Source organism: Aethina tumida, chromosome 4, assembly GCF_024364675.1.
Source record: "Aethina tumida isolate Nest 87 chromosome 4, icAetTumi1.1, whole genome shotgun sequence".
NCBI classification, from domain to species: Eukaryota; Metazoa; Arthropoda; class Insecta; order Coleoptera; family Nitidulidae; genus Aethina; species Aethina tumida.
Window position 1 is genome coordinate 24,378,992 of NC_065438.1, and position 22,530 is coordinate 24,401,521.

Genomic DNA, 22,530 nt, shown 5'->3' on the forward strand with positions numbered 1-22,530 from the left:
TCAATGTATCTTCAGGTAGTCCCAAATATTCGATGAAATTTGTCAATTGAAATAATTTTCCTTCTCCAATCTTAAAATTGACCTCTTTCTACAACAATATTCATTCTTTTAACTCCTTCAACTTTAATCAAGTTTTTGTGTGTATTCAGATGTTAATTCTCTTAATCATCATCACCATTCTAGGTTAGATTAAATATTGGTCTTGCTGTTTTTAATTGATTTTTAGCTAGTCTGATATCTTCTGTTTTTAAATTTCTATAAAATTTACAATTTTATCTTACAGTTTATTCCTTCACGTCAAATCATCAACTGTATTCCAGATAAGATTGATTATTGGTTTTGCTCTTCTCAATGTATCTTCAGATAGTCCCAAATATTCGATGAAATTTGTAAATTGAAGTAACTTTCCTCCTCCAATCTTAAAATTGACCTCTTTCAACACTATTGATTCTTTCAATTTCCTTCAATTTTAATCAAGTTTTTGTATTTTTCAGACGTTATTTCTCTTAATCATTATCACCATTCTAGGTTAGATTAAATATTGGTATTGCCGTTTTCAATTAGTTTTCAGCTACCCTGAAATATAGTAACTAGTTTTCGTCTATCAACAACAAACTTCTGTCTTTGTATTTCTACCAAATTTCTAATTTTATCTTATAATTTACTTCTCCACGTTAAATCATCAATTGTGTTTCAAATTAAATTCATTATTGGTCTTGCTGTTCTCAATATATCTTCAGATAGTCCCAAATATTCGATGAAATTTGTAAATTGAAGTAATTTTCCTCCTCCAATCTTAAAATTGACCTCTTCCAACAACAATATTCATTCTTTTAATTTCCTTCAACATTAATCAAGTTTTTGTGGACATTTCAGACGTTAATTATCTTAATCATAATCACAATTCTAGGTTAGATTAAATATTGGCTGTTTTTAATTGGTTTTCAGCTAGTCTGAAATATTGAGTCAAACATGTAAATTGTATCCATTTTTCGTCCTTCATAATCTTACTATTATCTTCTGTTAGTAACATTCTTCCTTTCCTGAATTTATGTTTACGTCTAATCAACAGTTCCATATCAGATTAGATTGATTATTGGTCTTGTTGCTCCCAATTATCTTTAGTAACAATTTTGATTCTTTGCATTCCTTTCATCAAGTTCTATCAACATTAAGTATGAATGTGTGATGATATATAAAGGAGAAAAGAAGAGAAGAGAAGAGAAGAAATGGAGAGCGCAGATAATGATAATGACGATTAGATTTGAATTTGGTTTGAGTTGACATGGTGAACCGATTATGAAAAATGCATAATTCAATCGTCGTCGTCCGGGTGGAATTAGCATAAAACAGTAGTAAAACACTGGCAGAAATCGGGTCCGAGAGCGCGTCCGCTCCACACTGCGACCGAAACGAAAAGAAAGAACGAGCGTTACGATCTTGATATTCGAAATATATATCTTGCGGCCGTCAGACAACTCGGGAGATTAGGTCCAGCGGAAGATTGATAAAAAAAGTGGAATTCCACGGTTAAGGGCGAATGTTTACAGATTTGGAAATGACCTGATCAGGTATGCGACCGCATGCCGTAAATCTCTTCCCTCTCCGCCCTCCCGCCCACCGTCGCGCGCGATCCGTTCGCCGACCGATTAAAATGAATCTTCCAGGCTCTCTCTCTCAGCCTCTGCCTCTGCCTCCGACGATTGTCTCTTAAATTTCGAGATCCGTTCGCCGTTTTTTTTCTACCACTCGCGAACCGTTCTTTATGTACCGACCCGGACCATCGAAAACGTTCATTAAACTGCTTTATTTCTTCTATGCCCTTTTCTACTTCTGCGCCGTTGCCGACTCGTGGTTCCCCTCAATAAAACTAGCTAATATTTTGACACTTTTATTGATGTATTTGATGTTTCACACAAACTCATTGTTCCAGTTTTAAAAAGTTGTTCCAACCGATATACCAAAACCTACTGAAACCTGCAAAAAATTAGGTAATACTTAATGATTAAACTAAAATTATATAACGTACTCTGTCAGAACCAATCAAATGAATGATCATAGACAATCCAACAAAAACGGCGAAGAGAAAACAAGGTGACAAACATGAACGATTTTCTCTTCTCTCCCTCCTGCGTCGATTTCCATTTCTCATAATTTTTGTTATTAAACTCTGCTAAGCATGTTCAGTATAACGCAAACCGATGCAAAGCCCAACATTGCGAAATATAACTTTTTGTTCATTTAAGTGTGTCCACCAAAATTTTGACAAAGACAAAGTGAGATAAATGTCAACAGGAATTGAGGAGTTTCGCCACGACTTGTATCACGATAATAATACCCAAGAATCCGGCCAGATTTACGAAGCAATGCTTGTGTCGATTGAAAAATGAGTCCACGTCCTGCTCTACTTCCGAATCATCGTTATCCATTTGTGTCAATGTGACTAAGTCACGAAAATTTTACTAAATTTGATTTGTCTGTCGTTACCAACGTGATTTACAAACAAACAAAGTGACAAAAACACAACGTTTCCTCCCATAGACTAAAAACTATCTGAATTGATTACCTCTAAGCATGACCTTTTTGAACCCCTTCCTCGACGACGTGCAGTTCCATCTCCTGTGCCTGAACTGGTGCTGACATTCGGCCTGGCCCGCCGCGATCCCCAGCTCGATCTGTCTCCTGAGCACCGGCTTGTTGTTGCAGATGTTGTGGATCTTGCCCCTCCTGCTTCTGCGGCACATACTGTTGATGTCCATTATACTCTGATTGCTACTCGCAGCACTACTTGTTGGTGGAGAAAAAACAAAAAGAAAAAATCAAAAAACCAAAGAAGAAGCGTTAAAGAGTGAAGTTTGTGATTGTGTGGGTCGTCCTTGAACGGAAGACGAGAGGTGTGAAAGTATCGATATTGACCGTTACTTCCAATCACGGTACTCGGATCGTCCTCCGAATTGCCCGATTGGTCGCGCCGCATTCTTTCATCTTCTTCCGCACGTTTTCGCCGATTTTCGGACATTCGGGAGCGTGTACCGCGACCGTAAACACCCGCGTATCTAAATCCGGCGTTAATGAGTCAATTAAGTAATCGTCTCGTTCGGGCATTAAGCGCCGCGATGTTTATAAACATGTCGGCCTGAACTCTGATATCTGGATCGCTTTTCCGAGCTGTTGCAAAACAAAGGACGTAATAAAAAACGGTGATTCGGTGCGAATTTGTCGACGGATCGTTCGCAACGCGTCAACGGAATCTGTAAACCGTTCCAACTCACTTTTCGTTGGTGCAGGAACGATTTAACCTTGATCTGTGTGTTTTAGTAGAGAACAGAGGATTCCAATTAATCATCGTTTCTGATTATGACTTGTGCAGAATTAGAATTAGTCGCAATTTCCAGTAATTAACCAGTCGGCCGCTTTGACTCATTTATGTGGCGATACGTCCATTCGTTTCTGACCCAATTCCACCAAATCCAATCAGACCAACTCACATATTTTATAACAATTTGCTAATTAATATCTTGGCCTATTTTTTCACCTGCTCTAAATCATACTTTTTCCAAAGACACCGTCCTTAAATATCTATCGAAATTACGAGTGTCCATTAATTTAGATTTATTAACGTTAACTTTGCCAAATGTTCGCTTTAACGATGCGTTCGATCAACGACACGATCCCCCCTCCCCAAAAAAATAATTAAAAATAAACATTTCAAATTAGAAAATCAATTCCGTTCACAATCGATAGTTTATTTGGAAACGATCGATCAAGTCGATCGATTAATCATGGATAGTTTCGCACGACAGAAAAATGAAACAGGCAAAAAAATGTAAAACAAACAATTTTGAATGTTATTGTTTCAGGTGAGATTTATTATTCGCAGTCGATTTTCCTTCGGTGCGTTTATTTAAACCCGTCAATCAAATATAAATCAAAATATTTGCACGCCAAGCCAAAAATACTAAGGAGTTTAATTAAATTATGTAAATGATCGATTTATTGGAATCACTTACTTATTTAAAACGAATTGATGGCACAAAATTAAATGTAAATTGTTTAAAATTTGAGATTAGAAATGAACTTTCAAACATTAAGATGATGTCACTTCATAAACTATAATTGCTATAAAAATTTCAAATAAATTTCTATTTCCATTCTCCACAAACTTGAATGTACTAAATAAGTTATGTGAATCACGCTGTATATTATTAAGTAAATGGTAAAAGTAATTTTGATAAATATTGGGATTGATAACAATGTTCTAATATTAATTTAATTAAATTATGCTTGGTTTGGTTTAAAACGAAATAGAAACATAAAATTAAATATAAATAAGGAACACCTTAATAATGGCTCCTTATAGACTGATCCTTGGTTAACGAGTATGCAAAAAATGAACTTTCAACCCTTAAAATTGGTGGCTTTATACACCATCATATTGTCAATATTTTTGGAGAAACTACTGGATTTACCTATAGTACATAGTATAGCTATGTTATTTGCAATTGCATATAGAATGTAAATATCCACATATATACGTGGTATTCCATTGAACAAAGTTGATGTCACTTCATAATTTTTAATTGCTATAAAAATTACAAATAAAATCTCTTTTTCCATTCTCCACAAACTTGAATGTACTGAATAAGTTAAGTGAATCACTCAGTAGATTATTAAGTAAACGGTATAAGTAATTTTGACAAATATTGGAACTGATCTAATATTAAATTAATCAAATTATATAAATGATCGATTTATTGGAATTACTTCGTTTGGTTTAAAACGAAATAGAGACAGAAAATTAAACGTAAATAAGGAACACCTTGTATAAAATTTGAGAATACTGATAATGGCTCCTTATAGACTGGTCCTTGGTTGATGTGTATGCCAAAAATGAACTTTCAACCATTAAAATTGGTGGCTTTATAGACCATCAAATTGTCAATATTTTTGGAGAAAAATTAGTATTTCAAAAACTACTGGATTTACCTATAGTACATAGTATAGCTATGTTATTTGGGTTTACGTGTAGTACATAGTATAGCACACATATATACATGGTATTCCATTGAACAAAGCTGATGTCTATAATTTCTAGAAAAATTTCAAATGAATCTCTTTTTTCATTCTCCACAAACTTGAGTTTACTAAATAAGTTAAGTGGATCACTCTGTATATTATAGATATATAAATAATTTTAATAAATATTGGGACTGAACAATGATCTAACATTAAATTAATTAAATTATATAAATGAGCGATTTATTGGAACTACTTTGTTTGGTTTAAAACAAAATAAAGGCACAAAATTAAATGTAAATAACAAACATACTGTATAAAATTTGGTAGCACTAATAATAGCTTCTTACAGGATGATCTTTAGTTAACGTATATGCCAAAAATGAACTTTCTAATATTAATATTGATGGGTTTACATTTATTTTAGTTAGACCATTAAATTGTCAAATTTTTTTGAATACAATTAATAATTGAAAAACTATTAGATTTGGTTATAGGACATGGTATACTCATTTTATTTGCAATTATATGTAAAATTGAAAAATCCCAAAATTTACGAGGTGTTCCATAGAAAATAACAGCGATACCAAAAATTAAATTTCGTTAAAAGTAAATTAGAAAAGTAGTTTAAGTCATATTACATTTGGTATAAAAATTTCAAATTAAAACCTTGTTCAGTTCTCCATAAACTTGAATGTACTAAATAAGTTAGGTGAATCACCCTGTATTTTATTAAGTAAATGGTAAAAGTAAACATTTGTACTGAAGAACTTTTTAAAATTAAACTAATTAAATTATATAAGTGACCAAATTATTGGAATCACTCGGTTTGGTATTGAAACAAAATAGGTGAATTCCAGTGAAAGGTGAAACAAAAAGTAGTTTGTGTGGTAATTTTATCAACGTCATGTCTTTGATAAGGATTTAACGTGCGTAGTGCAAACAAACAATAAATCAGTAAATTTTCGACATTCCTAAGAGAAAACCAACACAGACATGGTACCATGTACCATGTTCCATGTTTGTTCTCCAGTTCATTTAACGCTCAAATCCGAGTAAATATAAATATTTGAAACCGTTTTTCTGTTACGGGACCAGAAAAATCAATTTCATTTTGTTTGCACTACGGACTTTTTTTTTAAACGTGTGGGGTGTTTTTCTTTGGTAAATACGGATCGATTGTGATAAAACTTGTACACAATAATGTGTGTGTGTGTGTGTGTGTCGAAGACGTAGTAAATGCGTTGCACAATAAAATTAGTTGGACAATTAATCGAACATAAATTAGTTGAGGCAAGCAAAAGAGATTAATAACTCGAGTTATCGATTATCGGTTTTCCCACTCGATTGCCGATTGATAAATGGGTGCATTTATTACCTTTATGCAGGCAATTAATGCAATTAATTACCGACATATTAAAATTACCTGCCGTGAAATGGCACAATATAAATTATGCATTATTTACGTTGGTTGACACGAAAAAATCCTCCAGCAATTATCCAGCACAGTGTTTCGAACTGATTTTCGGATGATTGGGTCAATTAAGCGAGATTTCCATCTCAGGACGTCCGACAATCGACGATAAAAGTACCGTACGAACATTTCGGACCAGGTGCTTCGGGACTTCCAACTCTTTTATTATCGCCCATTAAAACACAAACACACTCGTAAATTTTTTTATTTGAACGGTTAAAAAGTGAAGTGACAACTCGGATTAATGTACCGAACGTGCGCGGCCAAAACGCGGACGAAAACAAAATTACTCAATATTTCTGCAAAAATCGGACCTGACGAAACGATTTTGGCTCGATTCGACAGTCGAACAGGTGTTCCTCGCCGATTTACTAAACTCGATGGCGACTGACCTCCGGTTTGACCTGAGGAAAGGTGAATTTTATTATTTTTTTTTATTGATGGAAACGTTTCATCTCGATGCTTAATAGACAAAGCGTCTATTAATAGACGGTTGGTGGTTTACACGCAGCGAGATTCCGCACGCAGAAAACGGAAAGGGAACAAACAGCCGATCTATTCATTGAAAATTCGCTGACCGAAAATTGTTCATTGTTTTATCTTTGTCAATTGTAAAATGATGGAATTACTGAGAAATACGGCCGGGGGGAAAAACTCTTAATAAACCTTGCAAGTGTATAAATTTAAATGTTGTGATGTGATGTGGTGTGAGAATGTGAATGAGCAATATAGAACAACGTGTTTATCTTTACGATGTTTACAATGTTTACTTTATACACGGAAGAAGCAGTTTTAACACTTGGAAATTTATTATTTTCTCTAAAATACAACGGAGAATAACAAAACTATACTTATGAAAAAATAACGTTCTTTGTGTGCTCATAATAAGTTACCAAGGATGACATTTGTTTGTTTGATTAGATTATTTTTTTGTAAAATCTCTGTTAATATATAGATAATGCTTAAAATAATCCAAAGATTTTTTAATATTCAATTTAATGGTGCTAAAACACATAGATATTAAGTTTTAAAAAGCACAAAATTAAACGTAAATAACAGACACCCTGTATAAAATTTTGGAGTACTAATAATGGCTCCGTATAGGATGATCTTTACTGAACGTGTATTCCAAAAATAAACTTTCTAACATCAAAATTGGTGGCTATACAGACATTTTAGTGAGACTTCCAATCTGTCAAAATTTTTGGAAAAAAATTAATAACGTAAAAAGTTTTAAACTTTTAGGATATGGTATAACCATTTTATTTGCAATTATACATACAAATTAAAAATCCAAAAACATACAGGGTATTATATTAAAAATAACAAAGTTAATGTCACTTCCGGAGAAACCGGAAATGAAAATTTCTTGAAAATAAATTAAAAAAATAGTTCAAGGCAAATTATAGTTGCTATAAAAATTTTAAATCAATACCTTTTTTCGTTCTCCATAAACTAATAAATAAGCTAAATAATTTTAGTAAATATTATGATTGGTAACAATTTTCTAATATTAAAATTCATTAAAATATCCCCAAATTTTGAATGATATCCAAATAGGAAGTAACAAGAAAAGAAGATTCAAAATTAAAACCAGTTTCTTCTATCTGTTCATCTAATCTTTACTAAATCACACCAAAATATTACATAAATGATAAATTTTATCTTGCCTTTGTTTAGTATATAATTAAAAATTAAAATACCCAGAATTATTTATTTTGAGATGATTAAAGTAATTTAAACATTTGTATAGGAGGAAATTTGGTATTAAAATTAACTAATATTAGCTTTAATAAGAATTAAATATTCATAACAATAACAATAATTTACTTACAATAATTAAAAAAGAGTGTTCTGGCATTTAAGAAACCAACCGTAAATCAAAATTCTAATTATAAACAATAATTATAAAACAAATGTCAAAATCAAGGTCTAAAAATATAAATATTAAAAAAAATACTATAAAATTGATTTTTTACATAGATATGATGAAAAACTAGTCAATTTAGTTGTAAAAATTTTAAGAAAATAATTTTTTAAAGAATTTGAAACATAAACTAAAGGAAATTTGGTTTAATGTGGTTAAATTTAAAAACCACCAAATAACTGGTTTTAAATATTTTAATGGTTTCCTGTGAATAACAATTTTAAAATTATAATTTTCTATAATAATTAAAATTATAATTACAATAAAGGTCAATAACGATTTCAATCACAATAAGATAAAATAATATAAGAAAAAGTCTGCAGGAATGAAGATTTTAATTATAGACAGTTATAAAATTAATTAAACTAAAAGCTATATTTTTAGAAGAAGTTATCACAAATTAACATTTTATTAATGTAAATATTAACTAATTTTACATCATGAAGAAAGATTTTAGCATCCAATCACTAATAAATCGAGTAAAACATGATAAAACACATTATTTGCTGAAGAAATTAGCAGGAATTATCGCCTGATTTACTTTAAACATTAAACGACAACAATAAAATAATTTAATAATACATCCAGCAGGAAAACAGCAGGAACGTGAAACGAACAGGCAAAGGAAAGAAAAGAAAAACAACGGTACTCACCACCAGCAGGTGACGGGGGTGAGAAGCAAGAGACAGACGGCCACCGGGACGTGGTGCATGTCCGCGCCTCAATCGGCCCCACGACACGACCCCATTACTCTATTCCGACCGCGCCACCATAACACCACCGTACATCAAATAATATCAAAAATTTTCGATCACTGCGTCCTGCCGCTCCGACGTCGCCTTTTCTTTTGAGCTTTTTTACTTCAGGTGCGCAAAATTTTGTGTGGCCAATGTCGGCTGCTGACGAGGAGCACGAGATCTCGCGGGCGGCTCGGACACCGCGATGTGGAAGAGTCGGGAGAGCGGACTACGCGCGACGTCCGACCTCCGACTGACAACGGACATGCGCAAACGCGGACCGCACGTCTAGGACTCGGGTCCGGTGCGTTTGGGGGACAACTCGTCCCCTTTTCTCCCGCAGGACCCCTCCGACGTTACACCACTACATTTATATTAATTCGTATTACGAACAAAGTTTCAACGTTTTTCACGGGCACATTCCTGGGTAGCCCAGTGGAATTTTTTGTGCAGGTACGCCACACTATTTTCGTGGTGGGTAAACAAAGTTTTATTCAGGATATCCGTTATAGTATTCCAGAAACGACTCAGAATTACGTGTTTGTTTAATTTAACATGTCTTGATAAGACCTAAATTGTGTGGGTTTATCATTTTTGTTTTGTCGATTCATTGGAAAACGTTTAACTTAAAGATGGAGTGCGTACTTCCTGATTGATCGCCGGACGAAAAATCATCAGTCTCCGACAGACAAATGTTTGCACTCGTGGCGACGTATTGCAGACGGCGAACCATCACCGTCACCGTCCTCCGACATACCGGACGACAGATTTACGTTTGGCCGTCGCCGAGATTTACATACGCGCAAGAAGAAGAACTGAACTGGTGAAGAGTGCGTCTCGCGTGTCTCCCCTAATGGGAGTGATTTGTGCCAGTTTGTCCCCGGCCATTGTCCGTTCGAATTGAAGGACACGTGTAGGGAACAGTGTCCGAGAAGATAAGACCGTTTAATCGATCGATGGATTGATTATTGGTCGCGTGACGGACGTTGTCTTTCGCGTAATGGAGAGATAACGATTCGATCGTTCCGAGAAAAAGGTGAGGTGAACGGATTTATACGTTCGACCTACTAAAACCAACGTCGAACGTCGAGGTGTGTTTTATCTATCTAATATGTTATTTATTCATTCACACTTTGTCTCCGGCTTAAGTGCTAAAAAGTGGAGGAACTCAATTTTTTAATGCGACTTCTTTGAATGGACGCGAGACGTCGTGTGGAATGTAAATTTCGTTAACGAATCCACTAATCTTTCAAAAACACTACTAAGTGTGTTTGGGAGGTAAGAAGTAAACGTAAATAGAACGCACAGGTGCGTTTCGAAAAACGTGCAGAATATTTACAATTTAATTGCATTAATTTAATTAGATGCGCACGAATAAATTTAGAATTTGGTGGTGTGGAGTGCCAAAACTAACTGTAACACGGCATCAAAATAAGTTTGATTTATAATTGAAAAGAATAGAGTCAATTAAAGGTTGAAGTCGGAGTAGCGAGGAGAGTGGAAGAAAGAGACGAGATCGGCATCGTTAGTTTATGTCCCGTCGTCGTCCGACTCGTCCCGTTCGTCCCGTTCGTTCTTGTGCCGTTGCGTCGCCGCGGCGGAGCACGAGGCGCAGGCAGAGAGCTGAAAAGCAGAGAGAGCGAAGAAGAAACATTCTTAATGTCAATTGTGTGCCATCATTAAATCCTTCTGTCCTTCTGAAATCGGGGCCGGCCTCTCAGATACCAGATACTGAGGCAGATACACTATTATTTCAGGCCGGAGGATGCAGAATGCTCTGAATTAACCTTGGCAGCAAAATAAAATAGCCACTTGCTCCGATCCGCGATTTTTTACTTTTTCCTTTTCTCTTTTTCCTTTTGCGTTTCGCGTTGTTTTGTGCGCTTTTTCACCGACGACTGACAGCAAAATGCGCCTGTCTCGCCCATCAGCTCTGAAACACCGCTACCGAGGAATTCACAATCACTGAATAGTTGTCGTCGTCGTCGTCTCCGTCTCCATCTCCATCTCCATCTGGCCGCTCGTTCGCTCTCTTGTTCGGCCGCGGCCGCGGCACCGTGCACCATGGGAAAACGGCCGCGACAAAAACCACCACACCGAAGGAATCCTCCTTTGCAAAAAGCTCACCGGAACCCTCTCCACCCGTCCCTTGCCGTCCCATCTCGTCTCGTCTCGTCTCGCTTTAATTAAATATTTTAATTAACTCTTCGATGCTAAATTAGTTTGCGGTGTTTAATGATCGTCGAGCAAAAATCGAGATTAATCGTCCTGCATTACAAGAACTAAACGACACCAGCATTATTTTAATTAAATCCGATGCGAGCCTCGCAGGATGTGTCTATTAATCCCTCTTAGCGTTTTCGCAAAAAAAATTACGCCACCTGTTCGATACGTCAAATATTTGTGGCGATGGTTAAAAGTGGCCGGCTATTCCGCTACAACGTTTTAATCTTGTTGAAAATGTCGGCGGTGGCGGAAAGGGTTTATGGTGATTCGTTTTTCGTGTTGGACCAACTCGGATGTTTTCATTTCGCGTTGTTCCTCTTAACGTTAACGACCAGAGGCTTAATTCATGTCCTACGTAATGGAACTCGCCAAACGAAACACTGGCTCTCGTCACGCACAACGCTATACTGATACTCGCACCAAAATCTTTTCCTAAAAATCTATTATATATAAAATAAATTTTATTTTATTTAAATTAATCAAGGCAGTTGCTTGAAGCTTTCATATTTGCTCACTGACTTGAAATTACAAAATTTAAAAAATGGAAAAAAAGAAGAAATTCTATTTTCAGATCATTAGTCCAATAAATAAAATACATTAAATAAAAACACTAAGAGTTTTTCAAAGTCAAAAGGGGATGGTAGATAGAATAGGACGACATAAAGAGAAAGTCAAACATGTAGACGTTGTAAATACGTTTTTATTGACTATCCAACAGGCTAAAGAGCATAATCTACTTACTGGAAAGTATTGCTCAAACAAACAACTGATGTAACTGTACATAAAATAGTTCAGACAAAAGACACATAAACAAAAAATGAATTCTTTGCCTTATTACATATTTAGAATATTATATAGAATGCCATTTTATTCATTTATTTATCAAGATATTTTTTATTTTAATTTTTCATCAAATTCGTATATTTTTCATAATTAAAAATTAAGTCCAGTAATTTAAATATGTTCATAGTCCGGAATGACATTTGAAAAACTGTCGAATATATACAGGGATGACCAGATAAATGGCACAAAATATAAAAATTAAAATGATTTATTAATAAATATGAAACCGTTCTAACAAAAAACAACTCCTTTTATAGACAGACAAATTGGAAGAATCAGTAAACTAAATTCTTTTTTGTCTTCTAGGCAAATAAAAAATGAATCAATTGAGTCATACAATATAAATGTGTTAATTAGAAAAATCATACATCGCTGTTTGGATGTATGTAATACTCAAACAAAACACAAGATTGCACAAAAATGGAAAAATGGAAACTTATTTGGAGACGTTCATAGTCCTGCAAATAAAAGTTTGAACTCTAGATTCACTACAACTACTTTTAAACATGGTGGAAAGAAAGTTTTGACTTGAGATAGCTTTTCTGGGATGGGCTAGGACCATTATAGAAAAATATTGATAAACTGAACCATTTCATGTAACATAAAGATATATCATGAGAGACATAATGAAACCATTATCAATGACAATTTACAATTTAGTAGATTTTGATATATGACAATGACCTGAATGATGCGTCCAAAGTTGTCCAGAATTAGTTAAAAATAATCATAGTAAAGTCTGGGCCTAAATCTAATTGAAAATTTGTGAAACGACATGATATCTTGATTAAAGCATTAAAATCTTTCAAATTTAGATAAATTGTAAATATTAATTGAGTAATCGTGGAAATGAATTTGAAACAACCGTTGCTGATATCTTTCTTGCTGAATATGATTTTTTAAAGTTATGTATAAATTATTGAATTCATTAGACGATTTAATACTTCTAGGACACTCGGTATATCAAAATGAGATCTAGTATAGGTAAATGGTATAGAGAGAGGAAAATTTCGGCCACTTCCGGTTTTTCTCAAAACACAACCCTTTATAGACAGACAAATTGGAAGAATCGGAAAACTAAATTCTTTTCTGTCCTCTAGGCAAATAAAAAATGAATCAATTGAGTCATACAGTATCAATATGTTTATTAGAAAAATCATATGTCGACTGAATGAATAAAACTAGTTTGGGTGTATTTCAGTAAGAAACCATTGGTATCAAAAAAGAATACTCAAACAAGACTCAAGATTGTACAAAAATGTATTAATTATCAGAATTTTGACTTGTGGTACTTTAGAACCTTATTTGGAGACGTTCATGATCCTGCAGATAAAAGTTTGAACTCTAGATACACTACAACTATTTTGAAACACGGTGGAAAGGAGGTTTCGACTTGGGATAGCTTTTCTAGGATGGGCTAGGACCATTATAGAAAAATATTGATAAACTGGACCATTTCACGTAGCATAGAGATATATCATGAGAGACATAATGAAACCATTACCAATGATAATTTACGAGTTAGTGGATTTTGATATATGACAATGACCTGAAACATGCGTCCAAAGTTGTCCAGAATTAGTTTAAAATAATCATATTGAGGTTTTCAATAAGCCATAGCAAAGGCTCGGCAGAAATATAAGTGAAAATTTGTGAAACGACGTGGTCTTGATTAAAGCACTAAAATCTTTCAAATTTAGATAAATTCTATATAATAAATGAGGAATCGTGGAACTGATTTTGAAACAACCGTTGTCGATATATTTCTTACTGAATATGATTTTTTAAAGTTATGTATAAATTATTGAATTCATTTGACGATTTAAAACTTCTAGGACACTCGGTATATCAAAATGAGATCTAGTATAGGTAAATGGTATTGAGAGCGGAAAATTTTCACATATTTTTCACAATTTGGTCACTTCCGGTTTCTCTGGAAATTGATCCGTTTTCGAATTTTTAAAAAGAATATTATGTATTTTTTGCATTTTTGGATTTCTGAGACAATTCTCGATCAGATTGTGACATTTAAAAAGAATTTTATGCCTACTTAATTTTTTAGAGCAATTTTTAATAAGGCATATAGGTGGCTGTGATCGGACAGAAATTAATCTAAAGACGTCAAGTGATATAAGAAAATTACAATCGCAAAGATTTAATGATTAGTTTGATAGATAAGAATAAGTTGTCAAAATCACATTTTCAAGTCTACTTTTTTGGTAGGCACTTTTCGAAAAGGGGATTTTTTTTTATGAATCGCATTTATTTGCGATTGGATTATAAATAACCTCATAAATTAAATTATTACTAAGCGAAATACTGAATAACAAATGACACCATCTGATCGAAAGGTGACAAATATGTGAAAACTCTTCCCTCACTATACAATTTACCTATACCAGATTTCATTTTGGTATACCGAGTGTCTTAAAAGTTGTGCTTTGTCTAATAGTTTTGTTGACACACAATATATTGCTATTTCTGTAAGCAGTCATATTAAGTACTTATTGTTTAAAATTTAATTTAAGTAGAAATTTATTTTGATTTAGACAGAAATGAATAATTATAGGAATAATAGAATATAATAATTAAGAAAAATATAAAATATTTTGATTGTATTGAATTAGAGGTGTAAATTTTCTAACTAGAAATAAATAATAATAGGAGTTATTTCTCTGGACAACACTATATACTACATTATATTTCAAATTTTTGTTTAAAATCATTGTGCAGAAGTAACGTTATTTTATTTTCTACTTAAAAGCACATCAGAAGTATTCATAATAATTAAAAAAGACTTGAACATATATCAATATATTTAAGATAATTCTATCAAGTTATGTTAAAAAAATGTTTTAAAATTGTGATAAGCGTCAGAATGTCAAATTTAATTGTACATCCTTGACTACTATCGATAATATATCAAAATTATACAGGATTTTAAACGATAGGAGTAAGAATATTCAGTTTCATATCACGTTAATTAATTAAGATGTTAGTTTTTTATGAAAAACAGTGTGCCTTAGATCAGCTTTGCATTACAAATTGCGTTATCTGTCCAATGAATTAATTTGGAACGTGGCGTTTTATTCCACAACATTAGTTTAAATTATTTTTAACTCTTGATCCGTTGGAGAAGTGTGGTAATGTCGTGCGATAGTCATCTCGCGAGTTGGTTCGTAGGAGAGGCGAGATAGATTTAGGAGGCGCAGACGAATAAGACTAACCGCGGAGGACATAAAGAAGCGAAGGGCAGAGACCGCTGTCAATTATTTTACAATATAATCAGCACTAAAGTACGCGGCACAATCGAATCGTATCGAATCGGTCGGTCAGAAATCCGCATCGGAGAATTATAATTGAGCCGGAGGCGGTTGCCGTCTCCGTCTCCGTACCGCGCCGTTCCTTTCGCCTACCGTAATTTCTGATAAGACCGGCATTTTTCGAATCGTCCGGAACGGGTTTATGGGGCCCTTCAGAATTGTGACTTCGCCAAACGGAACGGAATCGACTGTGAATATTTATCGGTCGGTTCGCCTCTGCCACCGGCCACTGGCCATTGGCCGGAATGCGGCCGATGGATTTCTCCAATTTGATCAATAAACCCGCCACGGCAAAGTGGCGGTGGTTGGAGGGCGCCAAAGTCATTAAAGAAATGGATAATTACGCGCGTGATAAAAGGGCGAGAACAAAACTCGACGATATTCCCACGATCCGAGAGAACAATAGTTGTGATCTCGGTCCGATGTTTCAATGTAATTCCATTAGCGCCTCGAAAGATTTCGGGGCCAGATAAAAATTTCCCCGTACTTATTGACATTTCGCAACCGCCAACCCAAAAATCACTCGTTCTAATTACCCGGGGCAAAATCGAGATGCTGGGACACGACGAGATGTTTCTTCGGACCTTACGCACCGCCGCAACCAAATGATCGTCAGTTTCGTGCATTTTATACCAAAACGAGCGTAAAAAACACTAGTAAAATTCCGCCGACCTATAAATACCCAAATATTTACGTTCCCCGAAAAAAAAATCTTGTCTATGCGTTCGTTATAAACAGAACGAAATCGCGTCCGTCCATCCGTCATTAACACGTCGTTTTCGCCGATGGTTTATGTTCGGGCGCGTGAATTTTGACGAATTTATAACTTCACGAAACCATTAATCAGGCTGCGATGCGATAAATAATCTAGTGCACGGATCGATGACTGAAATCCGCGCCGTAATTTTATCAACTTTCTTCGATTCGTTGCGCCGTTAATGTCCGATTTGTTTCCCATATTCTCAATTTTAACAACTGGCCTTTTCAAACTGATATATGCTGTTCTGAGAATATGTTTTCTAACGATTTCGACGCATTTTCAAGTTCATAGAATAAATTATCTCTTTCTGTTTATTTATAAGATTCAAACTTTCATAATTTTTTTAATAACTGATTTATTTTTATCAATTTTGTTAATTGAAATTGCTAATTAAGAAATTACATCTCTAATTATATGAAATCAATATATTTCTATATTTTATGTCAAATAATAATAAATCAAAAAATTAAACCACAGAAATACTATACGCTTCAAATATATATATATATATATATATATATATATATATATATATATATATTAATAATTAACTTGTTGGGTACTCTTTGTTCGTTATAACCACTTGTAAATGGTGAGGCATAGATTTAACGAGATATCGACAATAATCATTTTAAATTATGTTAAACAAGTCTTCAAAAGATAACCACAATTCATCTAAATTTTATGGTTTTGATGTTTTAATTGAGACTTCATTTTGTTCTACAAGTCTTCATTTAGATTTATGTCCGGATTTTGCGATGGCCCATCGAGAACCTTAATTAATTTTAATTCAATTTTGAACAACGCATGTTTTGAATCATTAAACATAAAATCCCTGTAAATGGCAAATTATCGCAGACAAATGGTATATATACCAAATTGTTCATTTTATTAATAATATTTTGTAATAATCCCTAACCATAACAACCGTGTTCCAAAGTTTCTGTAGAGGATGACGAACGTATTGTTTACCATTCCATAGAACTTAGATTTATATATATTATTATATTTTCAATTGAATGTGTTGTTTCCTATTTGTTGATAACATAAATACCATTTTTCGGGAGCCTATATTATTAATTATTATTTCCTTCTTCTTTGAAGTGCAATATTTCGTTCTTCCTGTTAAAATTCAATAAAATAACATAAATCCTACTAAAAATAAATTGATACTATTAAAAGTATTATTAAATGGTGACACAAAACATATAGTCTTTTGATGAAATGTCTTACAAAAGGTTTGTTGTTTAAATTTAGTACAATTGGAGTCCAGCTGAGGTAAACACAAATTCCAAAGTGTATACGTATTTAGTATTGAATTTATTATATACATAAATTATTTTATCCCGAAATTCTTAAGTTTTTGGGACATTGTTCTGTAAATAAATATCTCAAGAATTATAATTTGTATATTTTATATTTTAAAAAAGTAAAATCAAATATTATCAATATTTATTAATAAGTTTAAGAATATATAATTTTTAATTCAAAAAATAAAAAATTTAAATTACACCCAAAAATTATAAATTTTAATTGATATGTGAAATATAACATAACTTCACAGATATTACTGAAAAATTATGTTAAATTTAGAAAAAATAAAATATTAAAATAATATTTATTAAATTATTTTTATGTATAATAGGATTAATTATTTATTTATATAAATTATGTTTTCTACATAGGTAGAAAATATTTAATTACTGACTATTAAAAAAATACAATAAAAAATAATTAAAAATTGTAATTCAGACTCAAATCTCAATAAAAAAGTGTATAATAATTGTTATCAAATATACATTAAAAACAAGAAAATTTATTAAAATTAAATAAATACTTTTTGAATTGAAAAATAATTAATTATTCACTACCGGAAAATTTAGCCATCCTCGTATATCTTGATCTAAAAGTTTAGAAATTAGAAAGATATTATTGAAAAATTATGTTAAATTTAGAAAAAATAATATATTAAAATAATATTTATTAAATTATTTTATTATATTAATCATTATAATAGGATTAATTATATATTTTTATAAATTAAGTTATCTACATAACATACGTAGAAAATATTTAATTATTGAATATTAAAAAAATACAATAAAAAATAATTAAATATTGTAATTCTCAATAAAAGAGTGTATAATAATTACACTAAAACAAGAAAATTTATTAAAATTAAATAAATATTTTTTAAATTGAAAAAATAATTATTCACTACCTCAAAATTCGGCCATCCCCGTATATCTGATCCGAAAGTTTAGAAAAGACTATATGTAGATTAATGGAGTAACTTCGGCTTTTTTATTTTGAACAAACATTCAATAATTTGTTAAATAAATTAAAATAAAAAGAATAATAAAAATTAAATGAAATAAAAATTCTGTATAATATTATACATATGTAATTCATTTACATTTCAGTTATATTGTTTGAAAAAGAAACAATACATTTTATAGTAGTAAATTATACTCTTTAGCCTGTTGTATAGTCTATGAAAACGTATTTACAGTATCTGCATCTTTAACTTTCCTTTCATTTTATCATATTCTCCTACCTTACCACCCTCTGATTTTGAAGAATTCATTTTTAATATTATCCTTAAAACTTCTTTCTTCGAATTTAGTTGTTTCTTGCATAGATCAATGAAAAACCTTTTTTCACCCAAAGTTCTATTTATATAACTTCTATATCTATTTAGCTTTTAAGTTATTTTTGGATCAATAACTGTTAAATGGTTGGTAATCTTTATTAAATCATTTTTTATTTATTGGACTAATGACTAAGAGTGGAATTTCTTGATCTTTTTTAGTTTATCAACATGGAACTTCTTGAGACATAAAATTTGTTTTTTATACTGGTTTTAGTATGTATTATTTCAATTACAAATCACTTAAAAACAATTTTTTTCAAAACAGTTGCTGTTAATAACTTGTTATTTTGATCCCCATCAAAAGTGTCACACAACAAGTGACAGTGACCAACATAGCTGATTGTCTGCCAGTTAGAACACTAAAGTGTAAAGTGCAAGAAAAAAGTGGTGAATGAAGGAAGACGTGAAAGAAGTGTTGCACGGACCACACATAAAGCGTGCCCGAGGAGATGGGGAGATGCCGGTCCCCGTCCCGAACGGTCCGGTCCGGTCCGGTCCGGTCGCCTGGGCGGTAATTACCTGCGGTGCGTTAAAATTAATAAAAGGTGGAATAGAGGCGAAATGGGGGCGCCGTAATGAAGCTATTAGATGGCCTGTAATCAGGCGGCGGCGCCGCGCGAGAACACGACCTACCGAATCTCATCATCGGCTCCGTGCACCGTACGTACCGTACGTACCGCTTGTGTCTTCTCGTTCCGCCGTCGACACGTGCGTACACACGCACACAACGCACACCGGTGCCCTTCTGCAACTCGAAACGATTATTCGATTATTTTTGTGTAGTGCGAATTTTGACGCGGTGCGTGTTTTTTAGCGAAACGGTCCATTCCGTTCGTGATTGCGGCGTGGGATAATGACGAGGTTCCGTGAAACCGGATCCGTTTATTAAAAGGGACCGCCGAAAATTGCACGGCTTTCGTATGCGTTTAGCCGCTGGACGCGCAATTTGTTGTTTCTACTGTCTTATGTCCGTGTTTAAAGTCGAATTAATTTTCGGGGGGCTTTTCGATTACGGTCATCGGGCCGGTGCGATTTCTTAATTAATTTCTGTACTGTTGAAACTGCCTTCAATTCCCATAGTTTGTTTAAATTAATATTATCTAAGGAGGAAAAAAGAGGTAAACGACTGTGAAATAAGAGAGATAATGTTGTGGCCGTCTTCGACATTAAAAGCGAGTTGGTTTTATCAACGCCATTCGAATCGGAATTTGACTAGTTTCCAGTCTCATCTCGGGGTGATCACACTAAGTAGTTGGACTTCCTGTGAATAAAACCGGTGGTATTCGAATCGCGACGGGAATTTATGGGGCCATAACGTTCACTTTATTCAATTATGCATAGATTTTTATCGCGTCACTCACACAACTTCGGGAAACCGACTCGTAAATTACAGTAATTAAGGCAATCAATTTTCGGCTCCGCCGATTAATTCCACACCGATTTCGTCCCGAAACTGTCTTAAATTCAAAACTAATAAAGGAAAGGAAGGTGAGTGGACGTGATGACATCATTTTCAAACACAACATCCATTCGAGTATCAAATAAAGTGGTCCAGCTGTCGAACTGGGGTCCGAAAAAAATTGTGGAAGGGAAACGGGGACAATGGAGGATCAAGAGTAGCAAATAAACACACTTATCCGCATTATTGTGCCCTTTTGGAGGCGAGCTTCCATTCATAGTGATCGGGGTGCCCTTTTCACAACACCTAAGTAGCTACATTGACAACCCGAGTCACAATAGAGGATCACGTTTCAATGCCGCGTTCACGATTTACTCTCAGAGCGGGATGTCACAGGCATATGCCTTATTAAGTGTCCTTTCTCCATTCTTAACTTTGTTCGGATCAAACTAATTAATATTATGTAATTATTACTTGTTTTGTTATACTATTTTCATTTATTAACTAATTAATTTATTTCAATATACTTAATAATTAGTAACTTCTATTTAAAAAAGGATACGCTTATTGTTTAAATAACCAGAGAAATAGTACACCGAGTAGTGTGGAGAGAGACATTTCGGTCACACCCGCTTCCTCCGGAGATGGTTCCGTTTAAATGGGATACCTGGTATATTTTTACATTTTTAGATTTCTGGGACAATTCTCGAAACTCGTCAAACTGTGACATTAAAAAAAATTACGAGTATTTGATTTTTTAATATTAATATTAAGAGATCAAACAGATCCCAAATCTTTTTTCATCATCGTGAACGATATTTTCAGAGTACCTAAAGAAAAAAATTTTCTTTTTTTTTGGTACTCAATATTCATTCATAAAATAATATCTTCGATGTTTTTAAGACAAACAAGGCAAAAAACCGTATAGAATATTGAAATTTATTTGTATACTGTATACATATTATATTATTTATAAAATAGAGTTCAGACATATCTTAATTATCTCAAGAATTATAATATATTTTATATTTAAAAAAATAAATTCAAATATTATCAGTTTAAGAATATATAATTTATAATTCATAAAATGTAAATTTTAATTTATAAAAAAAATGATAAATTTTAATTTACATGTAAAATATAACATAACTTCACACAAAAAATATACACATACACAATATATATTATACAAATATTTATTAAATTATTTTTATGTATATAGATTTATATAAAAGTTTTCTACATACATAGAAAATATTTAATTACCGAGTATTAAAAAAAAATACAATAAAAAATAATTAAAAATTATAATTCACAGACACAAATTTCAATAAAATTTTATTAAATTATTTTTAAGTATAATAGGATTAATTATATATTTATAGAAATTAAGTTTTCTACATATATAGAAAATATTTAATTACCGAGTATTATAAAAATACAATAAAAATAATTAACAATTATAATTCACAGACACAAATCTCAACTAAAAGTTTATAATAATATACATTAATAACAAGATTTATTAAAATTAAATAAATATTTTTTAAATTCAAAGAATTATTATTCACTACTTCAAAATTCGGCCGTCCCAGTATGTCTCTTCTGAAAGTTTTAATTTGTTAAATAGATTAAAATATAAAAAATGAATATTCCTGATATAAAATAAAAATTCTATATAATTCAATATATATAATATACATACGTAATTCAGTTACATCAGTTGTTTAGTTTGAAGAAGAAGCAATACATTTTATATAAGTAAAGTCTATAAAAACGTATTTGCAGTATCTGTCTCATTGACTTTCTCTTTATTTTATCATATCTTCCTACCTTACCACCCTCTGATTTTGAATAATTCATTTTTAATATTACCCTTAAAACTTCTTTCTTCGAGTTTAGTTGTTTCTTGCATAGATCAATGAAAATCCTTTTTTCATCCAAAGTTCTATTTATATATTTTGAATATCTATTTAGCTGTTTAAGTTATTTTTTGGATCAATTTTTACGATTTTTTAGAGCCACCTTTTAATATTAACACATATTAAGAGATCAAACTTTTCCGGATTCCAGGAACTAAAGAAAAAAATTTCCTATTCATAAAATAATATCTTCAAAAGTTCAGACAGATGTCATTCTGCACTAAAAAAATTAAAATTTGTAAAATAAACA

At 32.5% G+C, this 22,530-nt stretch overlaps 1 protein-coding gene and 1 long non-coding RNA gene across 6 annotated transcripts in view; both read right to left on the reverse strand.

The window, feature by feature from the left end:
- LOC109604842 (protein Wnt-6) overlaps positions 1 to 22,530 on the reverse strand; it is a 48,119-nt gene that overhangs the window by 4,026 nt on the left and 21,563 nt on the right. For 2 of the 5 annotated variants that reach the window (XM_020021387.2, XM_049966363.1), the window contains exon 2: positions 2,567 to 2,784. In XM_020021387.2, the coding sequence (XP_019876946.1) occupies positions 2,567 to 2,759 (193 nt within the window). In that variant the 5' untranslated portion in view covers positions 2,760 to 2,784. Of the gene's footprint in view, positions 1 to 2,566; positions 2,788 to 9,070; positions 9,373 to 22,530 lie in introns of those variants that run through there. The other 3 variants (XM_020021385.2, XM_020021386.2, XM_049966362.1) reach the window with 3 other exon arrangements.
- On the reverse strand, positions 1,879 to 2,472 carry LOC126265321 (uncharacterized). The gene is made up of 2 exons (XR_007547833.1): positions 2,030 to 2,472; positions 1,879 to 1,977 (listed from the first exon to the last, which is right to left on the reverse strand). It is a non-coding gene; the product is annotated as an uncharacterized LOC126265321 (long non-coding RNA).